Here is a 21,314-nt window from a genome sequence, read left to right as displayed (position 1 = left end):
GTTTTCATCCTTTTTGGGTCCACAGCTCCCTTGACCAACTGCATTCTTTCTGAGGCACCCCTGTGGGGCTCAGGAGCCGAGTTATGTCACCCCTTGCCTGCGGAGCTGGCAGCCCCTCACCCTTTTTTGAGTACCCTCCCTTGTGGGCTCAGCCTCCTCTCCTATCCCCTCTCCTTGGGACTCCTCCGGGCAGCCGCAGCTGCCACCCCTGGTTTCTGAGCTGCCTCTCCACCCCAGAGTGGTGCCTCCTCCCATGACCCCACAGGGGCCTGGGAAGCACCCCCTGGCCAACCCCAGAGACTCTATTCACCTGAGGAGCTCGTAGCCAGGGCTGCCACAACAAACAGCTGTGTAAGCCTTGGGGAGGCAGAGATGCGAGAGAGCATCAGTGGAAGGGATGGAAGGAAAGGGGGACAGAGGCCAGTGTTGCCCGTGGCATCCCTGATCATCATTCAAGGCCCCCCAGTGTGTCATGGCTCATTGGTTGAAAACCACTGCCATGTACAAAAGCAGGCACAGCCCAGTCTAACCATCTGAGCCACTGGGATGCAACCAGTCTCAGAATCCTGCTCTTCTAACTATCTGGAAGCTTTCCATAGACTTTTGTTACATTAGATTGCTATAGACTGGCTTGAGAATTAAGTTAGATGACACAACTAGTTGATGCCTTTTACGCTATGCATGGAAAATACAGCCTCAGAAGCCCTTTTCAGTAGCCTGCAACCCCACAAAAAACCCCTAGAAGAATCCTTAATGCCCGTGGGTGGGATTCGATGCTCCGCTCTTCCAATTGTTCTGTCTGTGCAAGCGTTTCAGATTGCCGGATGGCATGATTCCCCTCTCCTCCACCCGTGTGCTGCTATGGGGGTCCTCCCAACACACACACACACACACGTCAATTTGTGGGGCCGTAGGGGAGGCAAGGGGGAAAACCCCGCTGGGCAAGCAGAAGTCCTTGCACTGCAATTCCACCGATGGGGCTCATTAGGTGAATCCCACCCCAAGTCATGAAGAGGAAGCAACATCTCAGCAAGCTACCAGGCAGTTCTGTAGTTGAACTGCAATTCAACATTTACATCCAGCAAAGTTGGGGAATAAATGGCACTCGCTACACTTCATGGCTACACAACAAGCCCAGCTCCGAACCAGTGTTGATCTTGGTTCTCCTCTCCCACAGTTGCTGAAGCAAGGAACCCTATTTCTGTGCTAGCTGTGCTAGAGACGAAAGCTGCTCTTGACACATTGCATGCACATTCTCACATGCTGTATACTCAGAAACCTTTCACTGAATAACCCATGTGAACACAGGGAATTTATTTATACTGAGTCAGACCACTGGTCCATCTATCCTTATACAGTTTACTCTCACTGATCATGGCTCTTCGAGACCTCAGTCAGGAGTCTCTCTGTCCTGCTATCTGATAACCTTTTAACTCAAGATGTAAAAACTGAACCTTCCACAAGCAAAGTTTGTATTATACCACTGAATGCTGGCAGCAATAAACCCACCCAGATTCGTAAGCAATCTAATATACTCATTTCTGCTGAGCAATTTCACTCAATATAACACATTTTGTATACTATTTTCACTAATCTACACATTAATGTGCCCACTTGTGTCCACTAGACATCAATGCGCCCGTTGTTGTACATGCTACTCGGCTGGAGAAACGCATTGCAAAATTCAGAGAAGTGTAAATTTAAAGGGGACAACTGTGTTTCGGTTCGTGTAGTGTTTCAGAAAGTGTGAATTGTGTCAGCTTGCCTTAAACAGGAACTCAAATTTCTCCCCATCTCTAGCATCAATTCATGCCACTTGAATTCCACTATGAAAACAAGGATGCCATCTTACCTGTTGAAGCCACCCCCTGTGGTAGACAACCTCAAACTCCAGAAGGACTTTGGCCACCCTGTTGTAGTTCCGGATTATGGACTTGGCTTCTGCTGTCTGCAAAACGAGGGGGTGCTTCTGGAAGAGATCCATGGGTTCCTGGATCCTGTGGAACAGCTGCCGAGCCCACAAGATCTTACCAGCCATGGGAGGAAGGTTGCGCCCCAGCGGTGGGTCGTTCTTTTGCTTGGAGTACAGCTTAGAGACCATCTCGATGTCGTGACCATAGTTTTGAAGGATTATCTTGTATTTCTCATCAATGCCAAGGTTAGGAATTCCTAGTCTGCAAAGAGAAAGCATCGCTGTCAGGAGAGACTTGTGAAGACGGAGTTAGTTCATCGGTTTATCTTCACAGAATCATAGGACAAGGTTGCGTTCCAAGGCACTGTCTTGACAAATACAAGGTGGTTCTTACACCATCAAAACTTAACACAAGAAGGAGGGAGGGGGAAGGAACAGAGGCAAGAAGGGTAACCATGTTAGAATCACTACCTCATCAATATACAATTGGTCTTCCAGTTGGGTTTTCCCATACAGGCACCTGAGCCACAAAGTTCCCAGGAGAACAATAAAACACACTGACATGAAGTATTTTGGTTTATGGGTTCAATTAGGCCACAAGTTTATTCATTACAGAGGTGAGCGGTTTGGCTTCAGCATTGGGGTGCAGCTAGGCTTGACTCCTGCCCATCTGCAAGGAGTACACTTAAGGGTCAACCACCAATAGGGGGCACCCTTTGACTTAAATCAAATAGGGTCACCCAAGGGGTCCCAGTAGGGGCTGGGACATGGCACTAGCCCACATCCAGGCTTCAGACAGAATTCATACCCCGAATCCCTTTAACAGGATACCCTTACTGAGGAGGGGCAGGCAAAGGCTACAACCTCCCCCCCATCCAAAGAAAGACTTAAAAATGTAAAGGACCCCTTGACAGTTAAGTCCAGTCGCAGATGACTCTGAGGTTGTGGTGCTCATCTCGCTTTACAGGCCGAGGGAGCCGGTGCTTGTCCGCAGACAGTTTTTCTGGGTCATGTGGCCAGCATGACTAAGCCACTTCTGGTGCAATGGAACACCAAAACCAGAGCAGCACACGGAAACACCATTTACCTTCCCGCCAGAGTGTTACCTATTTATCTACTTGCACTTTTTGGCGTGCTTTTGAACTGCTAGGTTGGCAGGAGCTGGGACCAAGGAACGGAGCTCACCCTGTCATGGGGATTTGAACCTCCGACCTTCTGATTGGCAAGCCCAAGAGGCTCAGTGGTTTAGACCACAGCGCCACCCGCGTCCCCAAAAACAAAGGCTTACAAAAATGCCTAACTGCCACTCGAGCCCAACGCCCATCCTGAAAGCTGATTGGCTGAGCCAGTCCCACAGGGGGCAGACCCTAACAACGATGACAAGAGGCGGTATCCCTCTGCAACCGTTGAGACCTGGCTGCCTGGCCACAACGCTGCCCGCCAGGAACAGCAAGCAGACTTCACAAAACCAGTCTTATCAGTGGAAGCCCTACACAAGGACTTTTGCTTGCAATGAGACTTTCCTTCCTCTCCACCCCGTGAACCCCCCAAAATTGACTCCAGGGGGGCACAGGAGAACCCTCAGAACAGCTTACAGGGCAAGGAGGGAGTCGTTCCCTCTGGCAAGCTGAAATGCTTGGGTAGACAGGACATTTGTCCTAGCATGACATTGCACCTACAGAGTTGGAAGGGACTACAAAGCCGATCTAGACTCTAGATGCCATCTACACTCATACGACATGGGAATTCACATTCTTTTATCTGTGAGCAACACTTTGAAAAATTAATTCAATAATAAAAGATGAAAGGGTTACAGGTGTAGTGGTAGTTTCACATTAAATGATTATAAGTAATCATCTTTACCTTTCGAACTTTGTCAGCATACTAAGGGCTCTTTCGGTGTTTGTAATCTTTTCAAAGGTAATATCCATAAATGCCTGTAATTGTTGCTGCAGGAGGAAAATATGAGGATGGAAGATGTTTATTAATTATATTCTAAATATAATTGAAAAGACCGCCTCTTTCCATATGAACCTACCCAGACCCTGAGATCATCTTCTGAGGCCCTCCTTCGTGTGCCTCCTCCTCGAAAGGTCCGGAGGGTGGCAACACAAGAACGGGCCTTCTATGTGGTGGCTCCCTGTCTGTGAAATGCACTCCCTGGGGAAGTTTGCCTGGTGCCTTCAATATACACCTTTAGGCACCAAGCAAAAAACGTTCGTTTTTAACTAGGCCTTTGGCTGATTTGATTGGCATCCTAGGCCCTTTTAAAATGTGGGGGTTTGGGGGGGGGGTTATTGGGTTGTTGTTGTTTTTATTTTGATGATGTTTTGTGGTTTTGTATTTTGATTTTGTTCTATGAACCGCCCTGATACCTCCAGGTATAGGGCAGTATATTAATAGCAGTAGTAGTAGTAGTAGTAGTAGTAGTAGTTATGTAAAGGTAAAGGGACCCCTGACCATTAGGTCCAGTCATGTCCAACTCTGGGGTTGCGGCGCTCATCTTGCTTTACTGGCCGAGGGAGCCGGCGTATAGCTTCCAGGACATGTGGCCAGCATGACTAAGCCGCTTCTGGCAAACCAGAGCAGCACACAGAAATGCCGTTTACCTTCCCGCCGGAGCGCTACCTATTTATCTACTTGCACTTTGACATGCTTTCGAACTGCTAGGTGGGCAGGAGCTGGGACCGAGCAACGGCAGCTCACCCCATCGCGGGGATTTGAACCGCTGACCTTCTGATCGGCAAGCCCTAGGCTCTGTGGTTTAACCCACAGCGCCACCCACGTAGTTATGTAGGGATGTGTTTATTCTCAGTGACGAGTGCAATCAAGAATAAAATTTGTAAGTATCGAACTTACATGAAGATCATCTGTTTGCTTGCAGAACTCTTCATAGTCTTGATCAAAATCAGTTTTCCTCTGATCTAAAAAGTTGTACTGCTTTTTCTTCATGGTGGCAACAATACTCTAAATATAATTGGGAATGAATATTGTTACAAAGGTGCATTAATCTCTTCAGCCAAGGGCTAAACACTTACTTCTTTCTCCCCGAGTGCCTGACTAAAAATACATCTTTCACATGGGTTGGGGGGGGGCCTACACAGCTTTTATTTACAATAGGGTAGCTGATAATGCTAAAACGCAGGCAGCATTCATTAACTAGATAATAAAGTTTTGCACACAAAGAGGCTCAACCCAATGAGTTCTCATTTAAAAGCCACGTTTCTTTCAAGGAAAATAAATACTCAAACATGCAAAAATGTGCAACACTTCTATAGAACACACTCTGGTGCAATTATTTATTTTGACAAAGGATACATAAAAGTAGAAATATAGGAGTTTATAGGAGTTGAAATACAACATCCCAGTCTTATTTCCTTTCATTCAAAGACCTCCAGTGAGAAGCAAAAAAAAGTCATATTTATAACCACAAATCACAGCATTAAAATCCCTGGCGCAAGTTACCTCCCATTGCTCCTGCATTGCCGCAGTCTGTACAAATGAAAGTACAATAAGATGTCTTACTACATTAACAGTCAGCAACTGCAAGGGGATGAGAGGTCTCTAACGGATTTCTCAGCAAACTACAATTCCCAGGATTCTCGGGCAAAACCTATTATTGTTCACCTGGTTGAAGACCAATATAAAATGTGCAGCAAGCGAAACACTGGATTTGGGTCTAAAACTCCCTATTTGGGTCTTGTTCTCCCTCAGGTGGTGAACTATGCAATGCATCATGTTTTACCATGGAAGGAAATGACCGAGAGCTCCTTTATACAAATAATAACCAATTCCCATGTGAAAATCGGCCAGAGCAGTGTTCCATGGCACGCTAGGGTGCCTTGAATGATGGCCAGGGGAGCCATGGCCTCTGCCCCCTTTCTTTCTTTCTTTCTTTCTTTCTTTCTTTCTTTCCCTCCTTCCTCTGATGCCCTCTCACATTTCTGCCTCCCAAAGGCTTACACAGTTGTTTGTTGCAGTGGCAGCCCTGGCTACAATGTGCTCCCTAGGTGAATGGTGCCTCTGGGGCTGGCCAGAGGGTGTTGGTTGCCAGCCCTCGCTGTTGGGAATGCACAGACATGTTAGAGGCCGGGCAAGCAGGCTGACCTTTCTTGTGCTTGCTGTGTGCATGGCCTGCCTGGCAGCCAGGTGCCCAGTGCTGAATGGGAGCCTTTCTGCCATGCAGGTGGGGCAGTGCCCACCGCTGCCTCCCCAATCTTTGGCCAGTCTCCGTTGGGCCGCTAAGGCTGGGGGCATCCTCTTCCCAGGTGCTTGTGGGGCAGTGTGCGGGGGCACCTCTCTTTGGGGCAGACCAGGGTAGTGGCGGCTGCTGCCCAAAGGACTCCCAAGGAGAGGGGAGAGGACAGGAGGCCGAGGAAAACCCCCACAAGGGAGGGTGTTCAGAAAGGGGCAAGGGGCTGCCGGCTCTGCGGGCAAGGGAGGACAAAACTGGGCTCCTGAGCCCCACAGGGGTGCCGCAGGACTATGTGGTTGGTCAAGTGAGCTGTGGACTCAAGAAAGGTTGAAAGCCTCTGCACCAGAAGCAAGAGCTCATGCCTAGCATTAGGGAATTAATACATGGAGAAATTTAGGCAGGCTTAGTGCCAGCTTTTGGCATACTTAGACAAGTGTTTGGGTTCAGCGGTCCTGTCATGAGCATGACAGTGGCAGAAAGCTGGAAAATATGTCTCTTTGATACAAACGTCCCAGGTTTGGAGGGCTCGAAACCCACCATGATGATCAAGGAGAATCAGGTGTAAGTGAGGCAGGAAAGGTCTTCCCTTATCCTAACAGCATGCCCTATCTTATCACCTTGACAAAATGCTACCTTATCCTAAAATGCATTTTTTCCTTAAATTCTGTCCCTTAAGATGTACACCTGAGGATCTGCAGGTTTGTAGGTAGGGACAGTGCTTTGAGGGGGGGTGATGACAACAACAACAACAACAACAACAACAACAACAACAACAACAACAACAACAACAACAACAACAATGTGCCGATACTCGCACATTGATGAAAATGCAGTGGGTGCCAGCACAAAATGGCTGCCTTGGGCAGCGATACAAAGAGCTGGCTATAGTGTAGGGAACAGAGAGAGAGATGAGGTTGGGCTCAACTACGGATGACTAAATCCATTTAGGTTGGCATTCTGCATACCTGATATTTAGTGGCCATCACTTCTAGTCCTTCCATCTTGGAGTCTTGCAAAACTGAGTAGGTTGTGATGGTATCGAAGATGTGCATAATCTTAAGTAGGCGGCGGTGAAAGGTTTCAAATTTTCCAAAGATATACATCTCACTGAAATCAAACTGGCGCTCGGAAGGACTCTGTTCCAGTTTTTGTTTGGTCTTGTGGAAACAGTTCTGGTACTCCTTAAGAACGCGAGCCAGGAAATAAATAAATAGAGGGATAAATGGAATTGGGTGCCATGACAAAAATGGAATGCTTGTTTACGGCACACATGATAAGCAGTATACTATGTTGCTTTGATACACTGACTTTAGGTATTTCTTTGCGTAAGTCAGAGAGACTCTGAAAAAGATATATCCCTTGATGAAACACTACTATAACAGAATATTTTGCTATGTTTCTTGACAATTCCTTCACACTCTTCCTTATCCCCTCCATATCTTAAACCTTGATTGTAGAATTTGTCGTTGATTCCATTGTTATATCTTATACCAGGGTAGCTAACCTGCAGCCTGTGAGCCACATCTGGCATCACTAGAGGTTTTTTTGTGCCATCCCAACAATTCCACATTTTGGGGAAGTTTTTTCTTTTTAATATTGGTTGCATCCAACCTTGATGCCAAAAGATTTTTCTAGGTATGCCCAGTGTTAGTATTTCATGCATCCAATGCTGCAGATGTGATTGGTGTAATTCACACGCCTGTCTGGGAGACCTTGGGAATGGAAGACGGCCTTATCTCTCTTCCATTGTGGGTACTGTTGGACTCTACTTTTGCTTTTATTTCATTCTGTTCTCTCTCGGAACTGATGAGAGAGGACACCATAATTCTTTGTCTATACATAGTGTGTAAATAAATATGTACATTAGCTGTACGATGTCTCATGCTTCTTGCTGTGTAATGCTAAAAGACTAGTGTGCATATACCATCTGGTATATGTCACTGAGCACACTGGAGAAGAAAGGAAATCCCTTTTCCAGAGCTGCGCATACCAGAGGATGCTCGGACAGCAGGGGCTGCAGGAGCACCTCAGGGCATTTTTCCAACATTGGTAGCAGAGGATGGTTCTGAGACATCGCCCTCTGGAGCAGTGACACCGGTTCTGCGTCCAGAGGGAGCCTGCTAGTAGGCACGGAGTTCGGAATGAAGCTCAATTGAGCCGGGAAAACAGCCTGCATTCCAGACCTGCTACTGGAGTGGGGGAGATGTAAGTACTTTGATTTATGAGGTAATAAAATCCTTGGGGAAGCGAGCACCGTTTGCTGGAGCTGGACGCGCTGCTTTCACATTTTTTAAAAAGAAAGCATGCTGGCTGCTTCTGTAAGTTTCCCCACTGTCGTACTGTGATGTCAGAAGTTTTTCTGTGCTCCTCCAAGCCCCCACTCCACATTTTAAACTATTTTTATTAGGTTTAAATTCTGTCCTTTATCCAAAGATCCCAACATTAAAAGAACATAATTTACTCAGCATAATAATAAAAGCATGACACAGAGTATAGTAATAGACAGCATAATAATAAAATGATTCTAATAACAGCCCCCATCCCCACATTTAACAGCAATTTCCAAGCAACACGGTGACCATGTACATGCGCAATAAACAATCTTTATAGAAACTTCAAACATAACAAGTGCAAAATGAAATCTTTAGTCTCAAAGTCTCTAAAAGTCTTTAAATGAAGCAAGGTTTGGTTACTTACCCACATTTAACAGGCCAGACTATTTAATGTCAAAAGTCCTGGATAAAAAGGAATGTGTTTGCCTGGCGCCTAAAGACATGCAATGATGGCATCAAGCGGGCCTCTCCGGGGAGAGCATAATGAATAAGGAATGATTTTAAAATAGTGGGGTAATGTCAAATAGCCTTGAGGACTGCAGTTCTCTCTACACCCACTTTAACCCTTCAGCCACACCCACTTTGACATATGACCCATGGAGGGTCGACCATGGCTCATTGTAACAGTTAGCTACCCTGTCTTATACCACGTTATGAGGTTACCTGCTTAAGTCGTATAGCGGCCTGTATTTTTTCCAGAACTACATCTTGTGGCTGATCCCAGATGGTTGCAGTGTTATTATTGGTGATATAAGCTTTGCAGGCAGTTATCATTTGATTTGTAACCTACAGGTAAAACAAGATGCTTAGTCTCAGTCAGCTTTTTTTGTGTGAAATCAACAACTGTCTATCCATGTTTCGTCTTGTTCCAGGCCATGCATTTTGCTAAGCGTAAAAAGCAATCCATCTCCGGCTGCTCAGAAATGTAAAGCAAAGAAATCTGGAAGAGCTTGAAGTCATGATGATAAGGGAGGAGCCAGCCACTGGATACCTCTCTCCCCCTTGTGCTTATTTTTCATGAGCTCCCTTGATGCCTCCCCAAACTACTAGGAAAAAGAAGGCACAACAAGAGAAATTTCACATGATAAGCATAGTGTACAGCCATAACCCAAAAAATACATCTAGCTTCAGTAGGCTACCATGAAATAACATATCAACTTGAAAATTATGTCTAAGAGATTTATCACTGACTCAGCGGATCTCCATCCCCAAACTGAACTGAGCCTAATTTTGGCAACTTAGCATTCTATTTTGCATCTTTTCGCATTATTTCTTCAGATGCTATATTTTCTATTGAAAGAAAGCTCATATGATTAACTATGGCTGTGTTTGCACATAATGCTAAGCCATGGCTTGCTTTAACCATAGTTTGTTCAAGAAACATGAGTTGATTCACAGACAAGCAAACAAGCCATAGCTTGCTTCTCAAAGCTTGGTTTCTTTTCCTGATGCTCTTGCCTTGTGCATCTGTATGCAAGACTGTTCAGTTCAGATATAATGCCATTGTTAAAACAAGTTAGGTTCAGAAACCAAGAGCAAGCCATGGTTTCACATCATGATGTGTTGCCAGAAAACAAACCATGGTTCAGACACTCAAAACACATACACTTTTGCTAAAGAAACCATGGTTTAGCATTCTAAGTCTTTTAATAGTTCACAATAGCCAAACTTCAGTTCCCAAGAAAAAGGAAATAATTCAGTACAGTCTTTGTACCTACTTTCACAAACAAAGACGTTATCTTCTCCGAGGTGTTATAATAGCGTGAGATACTGTGGATCATTTTGATAGCATGTATGAGTCCTGGAATAGCATCTACCATCGTCACCTGAAATGCCAACATGACAGTAAGTACAAATTCTTGTGTGTGTCATTTGGCCAAAGTGATCACTTAATAATATTATTCAACATGGACCTAGAGAGGTATCATTTTGAAGACACAATGCACATACTGTTAAAAATATAAGGTTAATATGCAAAAAAATGTAATGTTTGTGTGCATTGTGTAAGAAAAGATTTTGCAAAGAGAAGTTTGGCATTAGGCAGTAGGAGAAACTGGAGATTTTCCATTTCACTGAGTATGCTAACTGATTACTCATTTCTGGAGATGAAACTTGAGAACTCAGCATCACAGCAGGAGAAAAAGCCAGAGGCACCAACAGTAGGAACTTAGCTTGTTGAACAAACAAGTTACTTAGGTTCTCTCTCTGGGAGCAGAGAGAGGAAATTATTGAACTGAATTAAGGACTTAAACAAGACTGGGATCCATTACTAGTATGTTTAAGATCAATGTTTTATTTTGTATTTTGTAAAGTTTATTTGTAACTATTGTAAGACTAGTTACAGGTAGGTAGCCGTGTTGGTCTGCCATAGTTAAAACAAAATTAAAAATTAAAAAATTCCTTCCAGTAGCACCTTAGAGACCAACTAAGTTTGTTCTTGGTATGAGCTTTCGTGTGCATGCACACTTCTTCAGATATGTGCATGCACACGAAAGCTCATACCAAGAACAAACTTAGTTGGTCTCTAAGGTGCTACTGGAAGGATTTTTTAATTTTTAATTTTGTTTTTATTGTAAGACTGTTTTCAGTAAAGCTTTGAAACCCATTCTTGTGGACAACAAATTCATTTTTTTCTGCTCTGCACAAGGTGTAGATCAGGGATTTAGTTGGCAGTGACTCTATTTGCAAACAGTTTAATTAAATGTTAGGATTCACTATCATTAGCTTGTGGCCTGGAAACTGATTTGCTATACAGAAGCATATATTTATAACAATTATTTATTTTTTAAAAAACTTACAGGGTCACTGTTGTATAGCGGGTCACAACATTTCTCAAGCGTATACAGATACTTCACATTATCTTTGGCTTCATTTGCTGCATCTGTGATCCGAGTGTCCAGCTCTCGCCAACTCTTGGAAAATTAAAATGCAAAAAATATACTTTACTTAAAATTAAATTAAACCACCTTTTTTTAAAGGGGAATTTCTGAAATGCTTTTGCCCTCAACAAATAATGAACAGCAATCCCTGTCTCAGGTCAAAGAACCACAATAGCTCATCCTGTGGAAGCAATAAGAAGCTGACTTCAGAACAGCCTCCCCCAATTTAATTCCTTTCACATCTTTTGAACTACAATCCCTATCATCTGCAACTATTGGCCATGCAAGCTGAGACTGATAGGAGTTGTAGTCTAATCCATGCAGATGGCACCAGGTTCAGGAAGGCTGCTCTTATCAACATATATTTACCCCTTGCCTATGCGCTAGGAAATTGCCACAGGTCAATTTGTATTTTGGGGTATAATTAGGGGTGAGAAGAAGAAGAAGAAGAAGAAGAAGAAGAAGAAGAAGAAGAAGAAGAAGAAGAAGAAGAAGAAATAATTATTTGTACCCCGCCCATCTGGCTGGGTCTCCCCTAATTTATTAGGGGTATAATAAGGCCAAGGATATATCATTCATTTTATTGTATCAAAGTATATATCAAGCATAAGGGCAAGTTAAAGCCTTTGTTTTTCAACAGGCATAATTTTCTGTGCTAATCTTCATGAATTGTACAGCAGTTTTATATATATTTGTAGTGGTGCAATTGTTCTGTTACTGGAATGTTGTACATTATACTACCAGCTCTTTTACATTTTATAAGCTGAGCTGGAAGGCTCTCCCTGTGTGTTACTATATATACGTATTATTATTTTTTATAGTTCTAGTCCTGAAATGTACATTTTTTACGAGCTGCCCTATGGGCTAACCCCAATCGAAAGGCTCAGTGCGTGTTGTTATATACAAGTATTAATTTTATAGTATTTTATTGTTCTGTTTATGGAACATGGCACATTGTATTATACGCTACCTTGTGAGCTTATTGGGTGGAAAGTCTCTCTCTGTATGTGTGTTTGGAAACAAGTATTGCCTTTAAAGGAAGAGGAACGGGGTTCTGAATCTTATGAACACACCAGCAATTAACCAGCAGACTTACCTTCAGAAGTTTCGATTTAGCAGCTGTAAGCACTCCAAGCACCGCTTTTACATCTGAGGTCTTCAGCTGGTCCACCAGGTAATTAAACTTGGACAGACGTTTCTTCCAGTGATCCAGCTCTGCTCGTGGCCCCAGATCATCTGCTTCCTTCCGCAGTTGGCTATTTTCCGCAATGACCTACAAGGTCACACAGGAAGTTGTTATGGGAAGAGCTAATTGCTCTCAGTGGACTGTGTGCAACCTGCTGGGCTTTCAGTGTTAACATCTTGAGTCTGGTTGGATGCTGAGTCCTTAATGCTAAGCAAGGTAGGGAGAAATTGGCGGTTTACTTGAGAAATGCACTTTTCTCCTAATGAATTTCCATTAAAACTTCTGTCAGAAAGATACTGGCAGTCAGCAGTCAGCAAGGCCCTTAGTATCATAATGATGAATTATAAGTTTGTTTGTTTTTAATAATCATCATCACAATGTATAGTAAACTATTCACAGCTGGAATGCTGTGTCCAATTCTGGACACCACAATTTAAGAAGGATGTTGAAAAGCTGCAGTTACAGGTGGGTAGCTGTGCTGGTCTGCCATAGTCGAAACAAAATAGAAAATTCTTTCCAGTAGCACCTTAGAGACCAACTGAGTTTGTTCTTGGTATGAGCTTTCGTGTGCATGCACACTTCTTCAGGATATCTGTTGACAAGCTGGAATGTGTGCAGAGGAGGGCAACCAAGATGATAAAGGGTCTGGAAATCAAGCCTTATGAGGAACGGTTGAAGGAGCTGGGTATGTTTAGCCTGGAAAACAGGAGACTGAGAGGAGATATCCTCAAATATCTTAAAGGGCTGTCACATGGAAGATGGAGCAAGCTTGTTTTCTCCTGCTCTGGAAGGTAGGACTCGAAACAAGGGCTTCAAGTTACAAGAAAGGAGATTCTGACTCAACAGGAAGAACTGTCTGACAGCAAGAGCTTTTTGACAATGGAACAGTCTCCATTGGGAAGTTGTGGACTTTCCTTCCTTAGAGGTTTTTAGCAGATGCTGGTTGGCCATCTGTCATGGGTGCTTTAGCTGAGATTCCTGCATTGCAGGGGGTTGGACTTGACGATCCCTTCCAATTTTACAGTTGTATGATTCTATGATTCATTGAAACATCACCTGTTCAATTTGCTTAATCCACACTTTCATGCAGGCCTCTATCCGTTCCAGAGTCTCCGTACTATTCGACGCCACCAGGTAGTCTGTGGGTCCCTTGAGGGTTTTCAGATCATAGGTTTCACACTTCTTCAGATTCACCTAAGCAATATTTTAACCCGTTATTGTTCCATGTATACGTTCAGTAACCCATTCACCCAAGGAACTGTGACTGTGTACAGACTAACCTCAAGGCTATTGTCTCTGCAAAAGGTAGGAGCCAGTCACTTTGAATTCCGCACTGCCCTGCTCTAGACTTCAGCTGAATAAGGTAAGGTAAAGGTAAAGGACCCCTGGACGGTTAAGTCCAGTCAAAGGCGACTATGGCGTGTGGCACTCATCTCGCTTTCTGGCTGAGGGAGCCAGCATTTGTCTACAGACAGCTTTCCAGGTCATGTGGCCAGCATGACTAAACTGCTTCTGATGCAACAGGACACTGTGACGAGTGCCAGAGCACACAGAAACGCCATTTACCTTCCCGCCGCAGTGGTACCTCTTTATCTACTTGCACTGACGTGCTTTCGAACTGCTAGGTTGGCAGAAGCTAGGACAGAGCAACGAGAGCTCACCCCGTTGCGGGGATTCGACCCGCCAACCTTCTGATCAGCAAGCCCAAGAGGCTCAGTGGTTTAGACCACCGAGCCACCCGCTGAATAAACTGCGTTAGCAGAATACCTCTGCTGTGGAATAACAATGGGCTATTGCCCGTGTGACCTGCTTATGAGCTTCCCAGAGGCATCTGGTTGGCCACTGCAGAAACAGGATGCTGGAGCAGACCGGCCTTTAGTCTGATGCCACAGGGCTGTTCTAACATTCTTAGCATATAATTTTCAAATGATGTTCCCAGTAAATGCTGGGACTGGGCACTCAGAAACCTTGGAAGCTTGTCCATTACTTAATTTGAAGAGTACAATACCATTGGTGCGTACTTCACAACTATGTCCTGTTTTAAACACATGTGCACCTTGCTCAGCTAATATTCTTCTAATGCAAAAACAAGAAAGTCTACCTTCTCCATCAGGCTCTGCTGAGCCCCCGAAAGGACACTAACAAATCCCTCTAGAGAAGCAATGAAGTCCTGCTTGATGTTAGCGCCTTTCTGTGGTCCACTCGACTCTCCCCAGCCATAGTTCATTGTCTTCAGAGCTGGGATGAAGATATCAGACAGCAACTGTTGTACACTGTTCAGTAAACCCCCATGAGCTGTATCCATCATATTGAAAGCCACTTCCTGGCAACAAAACGACACATCACATTGTTAGCTTGGGGCTTATTATGCTACTGAAAAGAACACTGAGGACTGGAGCCTTGAATGAGGAGGTCAAGCATGCAGCCCCAGTCTGTTTTGCTTGGTAAATGGATGGCAAAGTGGAAATCAAACTCGAGATGGACACAGGCCAGTTCTCCTATATCCAATCGTAAGTGCTCATGAATGCGACTAAAAAGTGGGATATACTCACGCGATTAATATTTTCCACAGTGATTGGTTTGGATGGGTTAGTTCTGATGAAGAAAACGCATATGCCAGTTAAAGCAACATCCTTGCCTTCCGTCACAAATAATTTAGGCCCTTTGCTCTTAGCTGAGTGAGGGATAGCTGCCGTAGAGCCTCCATGTCCTGGAACATTTCAAGGGGGGGAGGGATAGTATCAATGCAGCCAACTGAACACTATGCTCTGGTTAACTCCTGCTTGGACTACTGCAATGCGCTCTGTGTGGTGCTACCTTTGAAAGTAACCCAGAAACTACAACTAATCCAGAATGCGGCAGCTAGACTGGTGACTGGGAGTAGCTGCCGAGACCTAACACTAGTCCTGAAAGACCTACATTGGTTCCCAGTACATTTCCGAGCACAATTCAAAGTGTTGGTGCTGACCTTTAAAGCCCTAAACGGCCTCAGCCCAGTATACCTGAAGGAGCGTCTACACCCCCATCATTCAGTCCAGACACTGAGGTCTAGCTCCAAGGGCCTTCTAGCAATTCCCTCACTGAGAGAAGTGAGGTTACAGGGAGAGGGTCTTCTCAGTAGTGGCGCCTGCCCTGTGGAACGTTCTCCCATCAGTTGTCAAGGAAATAAACAACTATCTGACTTTTAGAGGACATCTGAAGGCAGCTCTGTTTAGGGAAGTTTTAAATGTTTGATGTTTTATAACTTTATTATTATTATTATTATTATTATTCTGTTGGGAGCTGCCCAGGGTGGCTGGCAAAACCCAGCCAAATGGGTGCTGTATAAATAGTAAATTATTATTATTATTATTATTATTATTATTATTATTATTATGCAAAGGCACTATTTGGCCAACCTTTTGGGGAAAGGGGCTATTGACAAAGGGTCTCGCTAAGGTAATCAGTTAGGGTTTCTTCACACAAACAGGTATACAGCGGCCAATTACCCAACATTTGGTAAGTCACAACTGAGCGTGTGAACCACTTTGCACGTTATGCAAGGTGATTCAAAGAATCTTCTCTCTGTCGTGTTTGATCCTTGATAGGGCATTCAAGCATGCAGGTTATCACTTGATGCTAGAGCCACCCACTGACTAAAATGCATGCAGGAACCTCCTGAGGGATTCACATTGCTCAAAATCACACACAAGGTTTTGTCATGAACTTGTACCCATCTAAAACACACAGAACCCTCCCTCCTTTCTGACATCTGCACTGAAACTTTGGATTTGGCATAGGCATGTCATCAATACCGTGTTCGGATTTATTTATTATTTTACAACTAACTAACTATGCAACCCTGTGGATAGCTCAGTCAGCAGAGCACGAAACTCGTAATATCAGGGTCATGGGTTTGAGCCCCACGTTGGGCTGAAGATTCTTGCATTGCAGGGGGCTGGGCTAGATGAGCCTCGTGTTCCGTTCAACTCTGCAAATTCTGTGATTCCATAACCCAGGCACATCCGATGGGCATTATCCATCTCTGCCTATGCATGTAGCAAACAGAACAGGTGTGGGAACAACCTACACGTTTCAGCCCCAGGGAAGAAGGAGACAGCTGGCGTGCTCTGTGGGAGGTGCAGATGAGCCTCCCGTTGCTTGTAATGTCTTTGATACTATTTTCATATCAGTACCATACTTTGAAAGCGTTCTTTTACCACTTTAACGGTCACAGAGAATCCTGGGAACAATAGTGTGATGGCCTGGGGCTCGGGCTCGGACTCAGAACCGGAGGAGGCTCAGTCCGTATCGGATCCTCTGCTGCAGCATCAGCTGAACCCAGTCTGGGGCCTGTTCCAGAAGACCCTCAGTCTGCTCAGGTTCCCCTGCAACAAGCACCAGCTGGGCCGAGTCAGGGGGGTGAGCCTGTCCTGGCTCCAGGTGCTGAGGATACCTCATTGCCGTCAGCTGGGCCATCAGAGGCTGAGGCAGCCCCTGGGTCTAGTAACCCTCCGGCATCCCCCGAGCTGCAGAGACTCAGGGCTGAGAGAAGGAGGGACCTGAGTACTCGCCGGAGAAGTGCTCGCCTTCAGGCGAGACAGGGCAGTGAGCCATCGGGGGATCGGGACCGGCCACTACCTCGGCAGATATAAAAGGGCAGTCAGATCCCGCCCCAGGTTGCAGGAGCAACATTGCTGCTTGCCAGATCTTGCCCTGCACCCTGCCTCAACTTAATTGGACTGACCCCTCCTTGGACTTTGGACCGGACTTGGACCTCGCCTCTTGCATTACCCTCGGGACCAGCACAGATAGTTTGTTGAGGATGCTGGGGGTTTTAGGTTCGGGTGGGGGGTCAGCACCTTTAACACAGTTCACAGGATTCTTCCAGCAAAGTCTCAGAGTGGAGTAAGGGTGCTCTAAATCAGGGGTCCCCAAACTAAGGGCTGGGGGCTGGATGCGGCCCAATCGCCTTCTAAACCCGGCCTGCGGACAGTCCGGGAATCAGCTTGTTTTTACATGAGTAGAATGTGTCCTTTTATTCAAAATGCATCTCTGGGTTATTTGTGGGGCCTGACTGGTGTTTTTATATGAGTAGAATGTGCTGTTATTTAAAATGCATCTCTGGGTTATTTGTGGGGCATAGGAATTCTTTCATATATATTTTTTCAAAATATAGTCTGGGCCCCCCACAAGGTCTGAGGGACAGTGGACCACCCCCCTGCTGAAAAAGTTTGCTGGATGTCTGGATGTGAGCTATGAGAAGGCAGCCAAAGTCCATGGGGCAGGGATTAAAGGGTTTAAAAGAACCTTTGAGTCCCTACCAGAGAGGAATGGCAAGCCAAGCTGATGGACTACGCCGAAACGGCAAAGTTGACTGGAAAGCTCAGGAACCAAAAGGACAAAAACTTTTTTTTAAAAGAATGGGAAAATTTTATAATTTACTCAAGAGACCTCTGTAAACAGATGAAAACATTAGCAGGGTTTTTATCCCACTTGTAATGTAACAAATACTGTGGATAATATGGATGGGTACATAATATAGATTATGGAATAATATTGCAGTTGTAAATGTTGACAATAGGACCCATGAAGGAGATGGGGGGGAAGTCTCGAGATTCAGAGCAATCTCTATATATGGATATGCATTTGGATTGCTATAAATTTATATTTGTAAAATTAAAAATAAAATGATTTCAAAAAAATAAAAGAACATTTTAAAGAGCACATCCTGTGTGTGCAAGGAGCTGATGGGTTGTATCTTTGACTCCTAAGGAAGTATGGGCAATACTTTCCCTACCTGTTTCCGTTGCTTCCATCTCTTGATAGTAGAACATGACGTGACGAAAGCCGCCAGCAATGAAGAATTTATCAATACGCTCTATCTGTTAAAAGGTCATCATTTGTAGTCAACAATTCAAAGTTAAATGTATATCAGTGCCTTGCTACGAGAAATTGCAAGAGCTAAACATGACCATGTGCCAGAATATTTGCATGCACTTGCAGAGAGTATGGAAATCAGGTCTTTCAACAACCTGCACATGCTTTCAACACCTTGGGGGCCCACCTGCTCTTTCCAGGCACGGGTCTGTGCTTAAAAGCTCTGTGCCCAAGAATTTTATTTTATTTTATTTGCACCAGAGCTTTCTCTTCAAAAACCCACTCTTTAGTGCTCCATCGGAGCAAATATCATTTTATGTTTCCTACAAATTGCCATTTCCTCCAATTGAGCTTCAAAGAGCGGGTTTTCACAGGGAAAGCTACAGGGTGAAAAAGAGCAGAGAAAAGGTTAGTGTGGACACAGCGGCAGAGCAAGCCGATTGGGTACCTGGGGCAGCACACGAGCCCTGCGCCCAGGGGTGGGGCCAGCTGCCTGTGGGGTGGGGCGAGCCGGGGCAGGACGCTCTGCGGGGCCTCCAAGGAGTCTGTTTGGATCCTCCCACTCAGTCGCCCTACAGGTGAGGGGGAGGTGGCGGGCGGACAGTTTGGGGCAGCGCAGAGCCTGTGGGCACCCAAGTCGCCGTGTCACTCCCAAGAGAGACACGTGGCTCGGGCACGCTGTAATCCCTGCGGTGGCTGCCGCCCAGCATTTTGTCATCCCCCTCAATGATGACACCCAGGGCGCACCGCCCCCCACCTTCCTCCACCCCTGTGTGGACAAGCCCTGATAGTGTAGTTGAGTCTGCTGAAGTTTTAAGCTCATTCCAGGCACAACTAACTGCACACTGGTCATTCCCACCACCCTTCTGAGTAATACCCCTCCCCACTCCCTCACTATATTTAAGGATCTGGTGACTTCTGTTTCAGTGTATCTGAAGAAGTGTGCATGCACACGAAAGCTCATACCAAGAACAAACTCAGTTGGTCTCTAAGGTGCTACTGGAAAGAATTTTTGATTTTGCACACTGGTCAACATTGCCCGATGGCATGTGACCAGGAAATCAGGGGGGGGGTCTGCATTGTGACTCCCTGTGCTCTTGTGTGCTTTCATGGGAAGGGATCGTACCACAGGATCTCACAAGGAGAAGAAGACCTTAAAAGGTCTTGCCCACAAGGGTTTGGGACCATTTTGACCCAAAGGCTTCCCACTCACCCTTGGGTAAGAGCCTCACTGAGCTACTCAGGTCACTGGTTGATAGGATGTCAGAGACTGGCTGGATGAGGAAGACCGGTGGGAGCTGCCCACCCAAGGTGACGATTTGGACCCCGGATCATGGTGGTGGGATTATGAGGAGAGGGATGTGCCGGGATGTGCTAGAAGCAGAGGGTTTGTGCAATCAAGGGGCATCAGGAGGAGGGCCTTCCAGGACAGGATTAGAGTCTGAAAGTCACAGTGTGAGTGCAGACTCAGAAAAAGAGCAGTCAGAGGTTGCCCTTGCTACACAACAGCAGGGCAGTCCCAGTCCTGCTGGCCCTCCCACCAGACAGGCCCACAGGGAGAGCCCACCGAACTCAACACAGCCTTCATCTGCTCGGGAGGAATCCAAAATGAGATGCTAGAGGGGGAAGGGTGGGGCTAGTGGTCAGTTTCAGCAATGTCCCAGTTAAATTAAGACGAGCCATGGGACTCTGCTGCGTTGTTGTCTTCTGTTAATAAAAAGCTAATTGCATTCCGCGCCTCCAGTCCCTTCCTGCCCTGTGGATGACTTGGGCTCGCTTGACAACCTCAATTGGCACCTTAGCAATTATGGATTTTTGAGAGTGATGCGGAAGAGTCCTAATCCAAACTCCCCTTAAATATAACAAAGCCAAAGCCCCGAGGAGCCTCAGTTGGCCTCGGGTAGCCAGGGTGTCTGGCTGACTACAGCGAGCCATCCATCTTGGAAATAGCTCTGTAGATTTGTGACACCCTCACAATCACAATGTGATTTGTACTGAGGCATAAACTGCCGTCCTGGAATCCTAATAGGATGAAGGGTGATCTATAAATATTTTAAATTATGTTCCTGACTCACTCGGATCATCCGTTTCCAGGAAGATGACCCAGAACTGAGCAGGAGGAGAGAAGGAATGCTAAAGCATCAACAGAGGCAATAAACTGGTGTACACAATATCTGAAGGGATTTTTCGAAAACCATTTTGCTCCATTTACAGTGAAGCGAGTGAACATTTGGCGCACGCCAACTTGCATGTTCTTAAATGCATCCACAATCAACATGGCATTAAAACCTTTCCGCTCCCAGCAGGTTTCTACCTTCTGAAGCTACATCCATTAGCGTACCTGATTTCCTTCAAGGATTGCATCTTCCACTTCAGCCTTCTCTAAATCCACGCAGGAAGCAACAATCGACAGGATATAATCATGCCTGCCATCCAGGTGAGCACGCTTGGCCTCTTTTTCCTCCTTCAGCTTTTGCTGGAAGGACAAAATTCCCATTATTACCTTAGAGGGAACTTAGCGTTTCTTTCCAGGCCCTGCATTAGAAGCTCAAGAATCCCCGATGCTTGAACCCATCAGTGAAAAAGCAAAAACTCCATGTGATATTCTTGAGGGAGGGGAAAACCTCAGTGTCCACTGGGTAGGGCTGCAGTCATATGTGAGTTCCTTCGGATTCATTCAATGGGAACTTTCCCTCAAGTATAAATGCATTATACAGGTGAAACTCGAAAAATTAGAATATCGTGGAAAGGTTCATTTATTTCAGTAATTCAACTTAAAAGGTGAAACTAATATATGAGATAGACTCATGACATGCAAAGCGAGATATGTCAAGCCTTTCTTTGTTATAATTGTGATGATTATGGCGTACAGCTGATGAGAACCCCAAATTAACCATTTCAACTTTGGGGTTTTCATCAGCTGTGCACCATAAACATCACAATTATAACA

At 45.3% G+C, this 21,314-nt stretch overlaps 1 protein-coding gene across 1 annotated transcript in view; it reads right to left on the bottom strand.

Annotated features, from left to right (window-relative positions):
- Window positions 1-21,314, bottom strand: part of DNAH5 (dynein axonemal heavy chain 5) — a 161,754-nt gene that overhangs the window by 127,687 nt on the left and 12,753 nt on the right. The window contains exons 2-14 of the mRNA XM_033154384.1: window positions 20,706-20,840; window positions 18,285-18,369; window positions 15,058-15,215; window positions 14,607-14,828; window positions 13,562-13,699; window positions 12,416-12,592; window positions 11,239-11,352; window positions 10,159-10,266; window positions 9,104-9,226; window positions 7,073-7,288; window positions 4,772-4,879; window positions 3,776-3,861; window positions 1,853-2,174 (exon numbers count right to left, since the gene is read on the bottom strand). Of these exons, the coding sequence (XP_033010275.1) occupies window positions 1,853-2,174; window positions 3,776-3,861; window positions 4,772-4,879; window positions 7,073-7,288; window positions 9,104-9,226; window positions 10,159-10,266; window positions 11,239-11,352; window positions 12,416-12,592; window positions 13,562-13,699; window positions 14,607-14,828; window positions 15,058-15,215; window positions 18,285-18,369; window positions 20,706-20,840 (1,992 nt within the window). The remainder of the gene's footprint in view (window positions 1-1,852; window positions 2,175-3,775; window positions 3,862-4,771; window positions 4,880-7,072; window positions 7,289-9,103; window positions 9,227-10,158; window positions 10,267-11,238; window positions 11,353-12,415; window positions 12,593-13,561; window positions 13,700-14,606; window positions 14,829-15,057; window positions 15,216-18,284; window positions 18,370-20,705; window positions 20,841-21,314) is intronic.

Source organism: Lacerta agilis, chromosome 7 (assembly GCF_009819535.1).
Source record: "Lacerta agilis isolate rLacAgi1 chromosome 7, rLacAgi1.pri, whole genome shotgun sequence".
NCBI lineage: Eukaryota > Metazoa > Chordata > Lepidosauria > Squamata > Lacertidae > Lacerta > Lacerta agilis.
The sequence above is the reverse complement of the archived record's forward strand: the minus strand, read 5'-3'. Positions and strand labels throughout refer to the sequence as shown.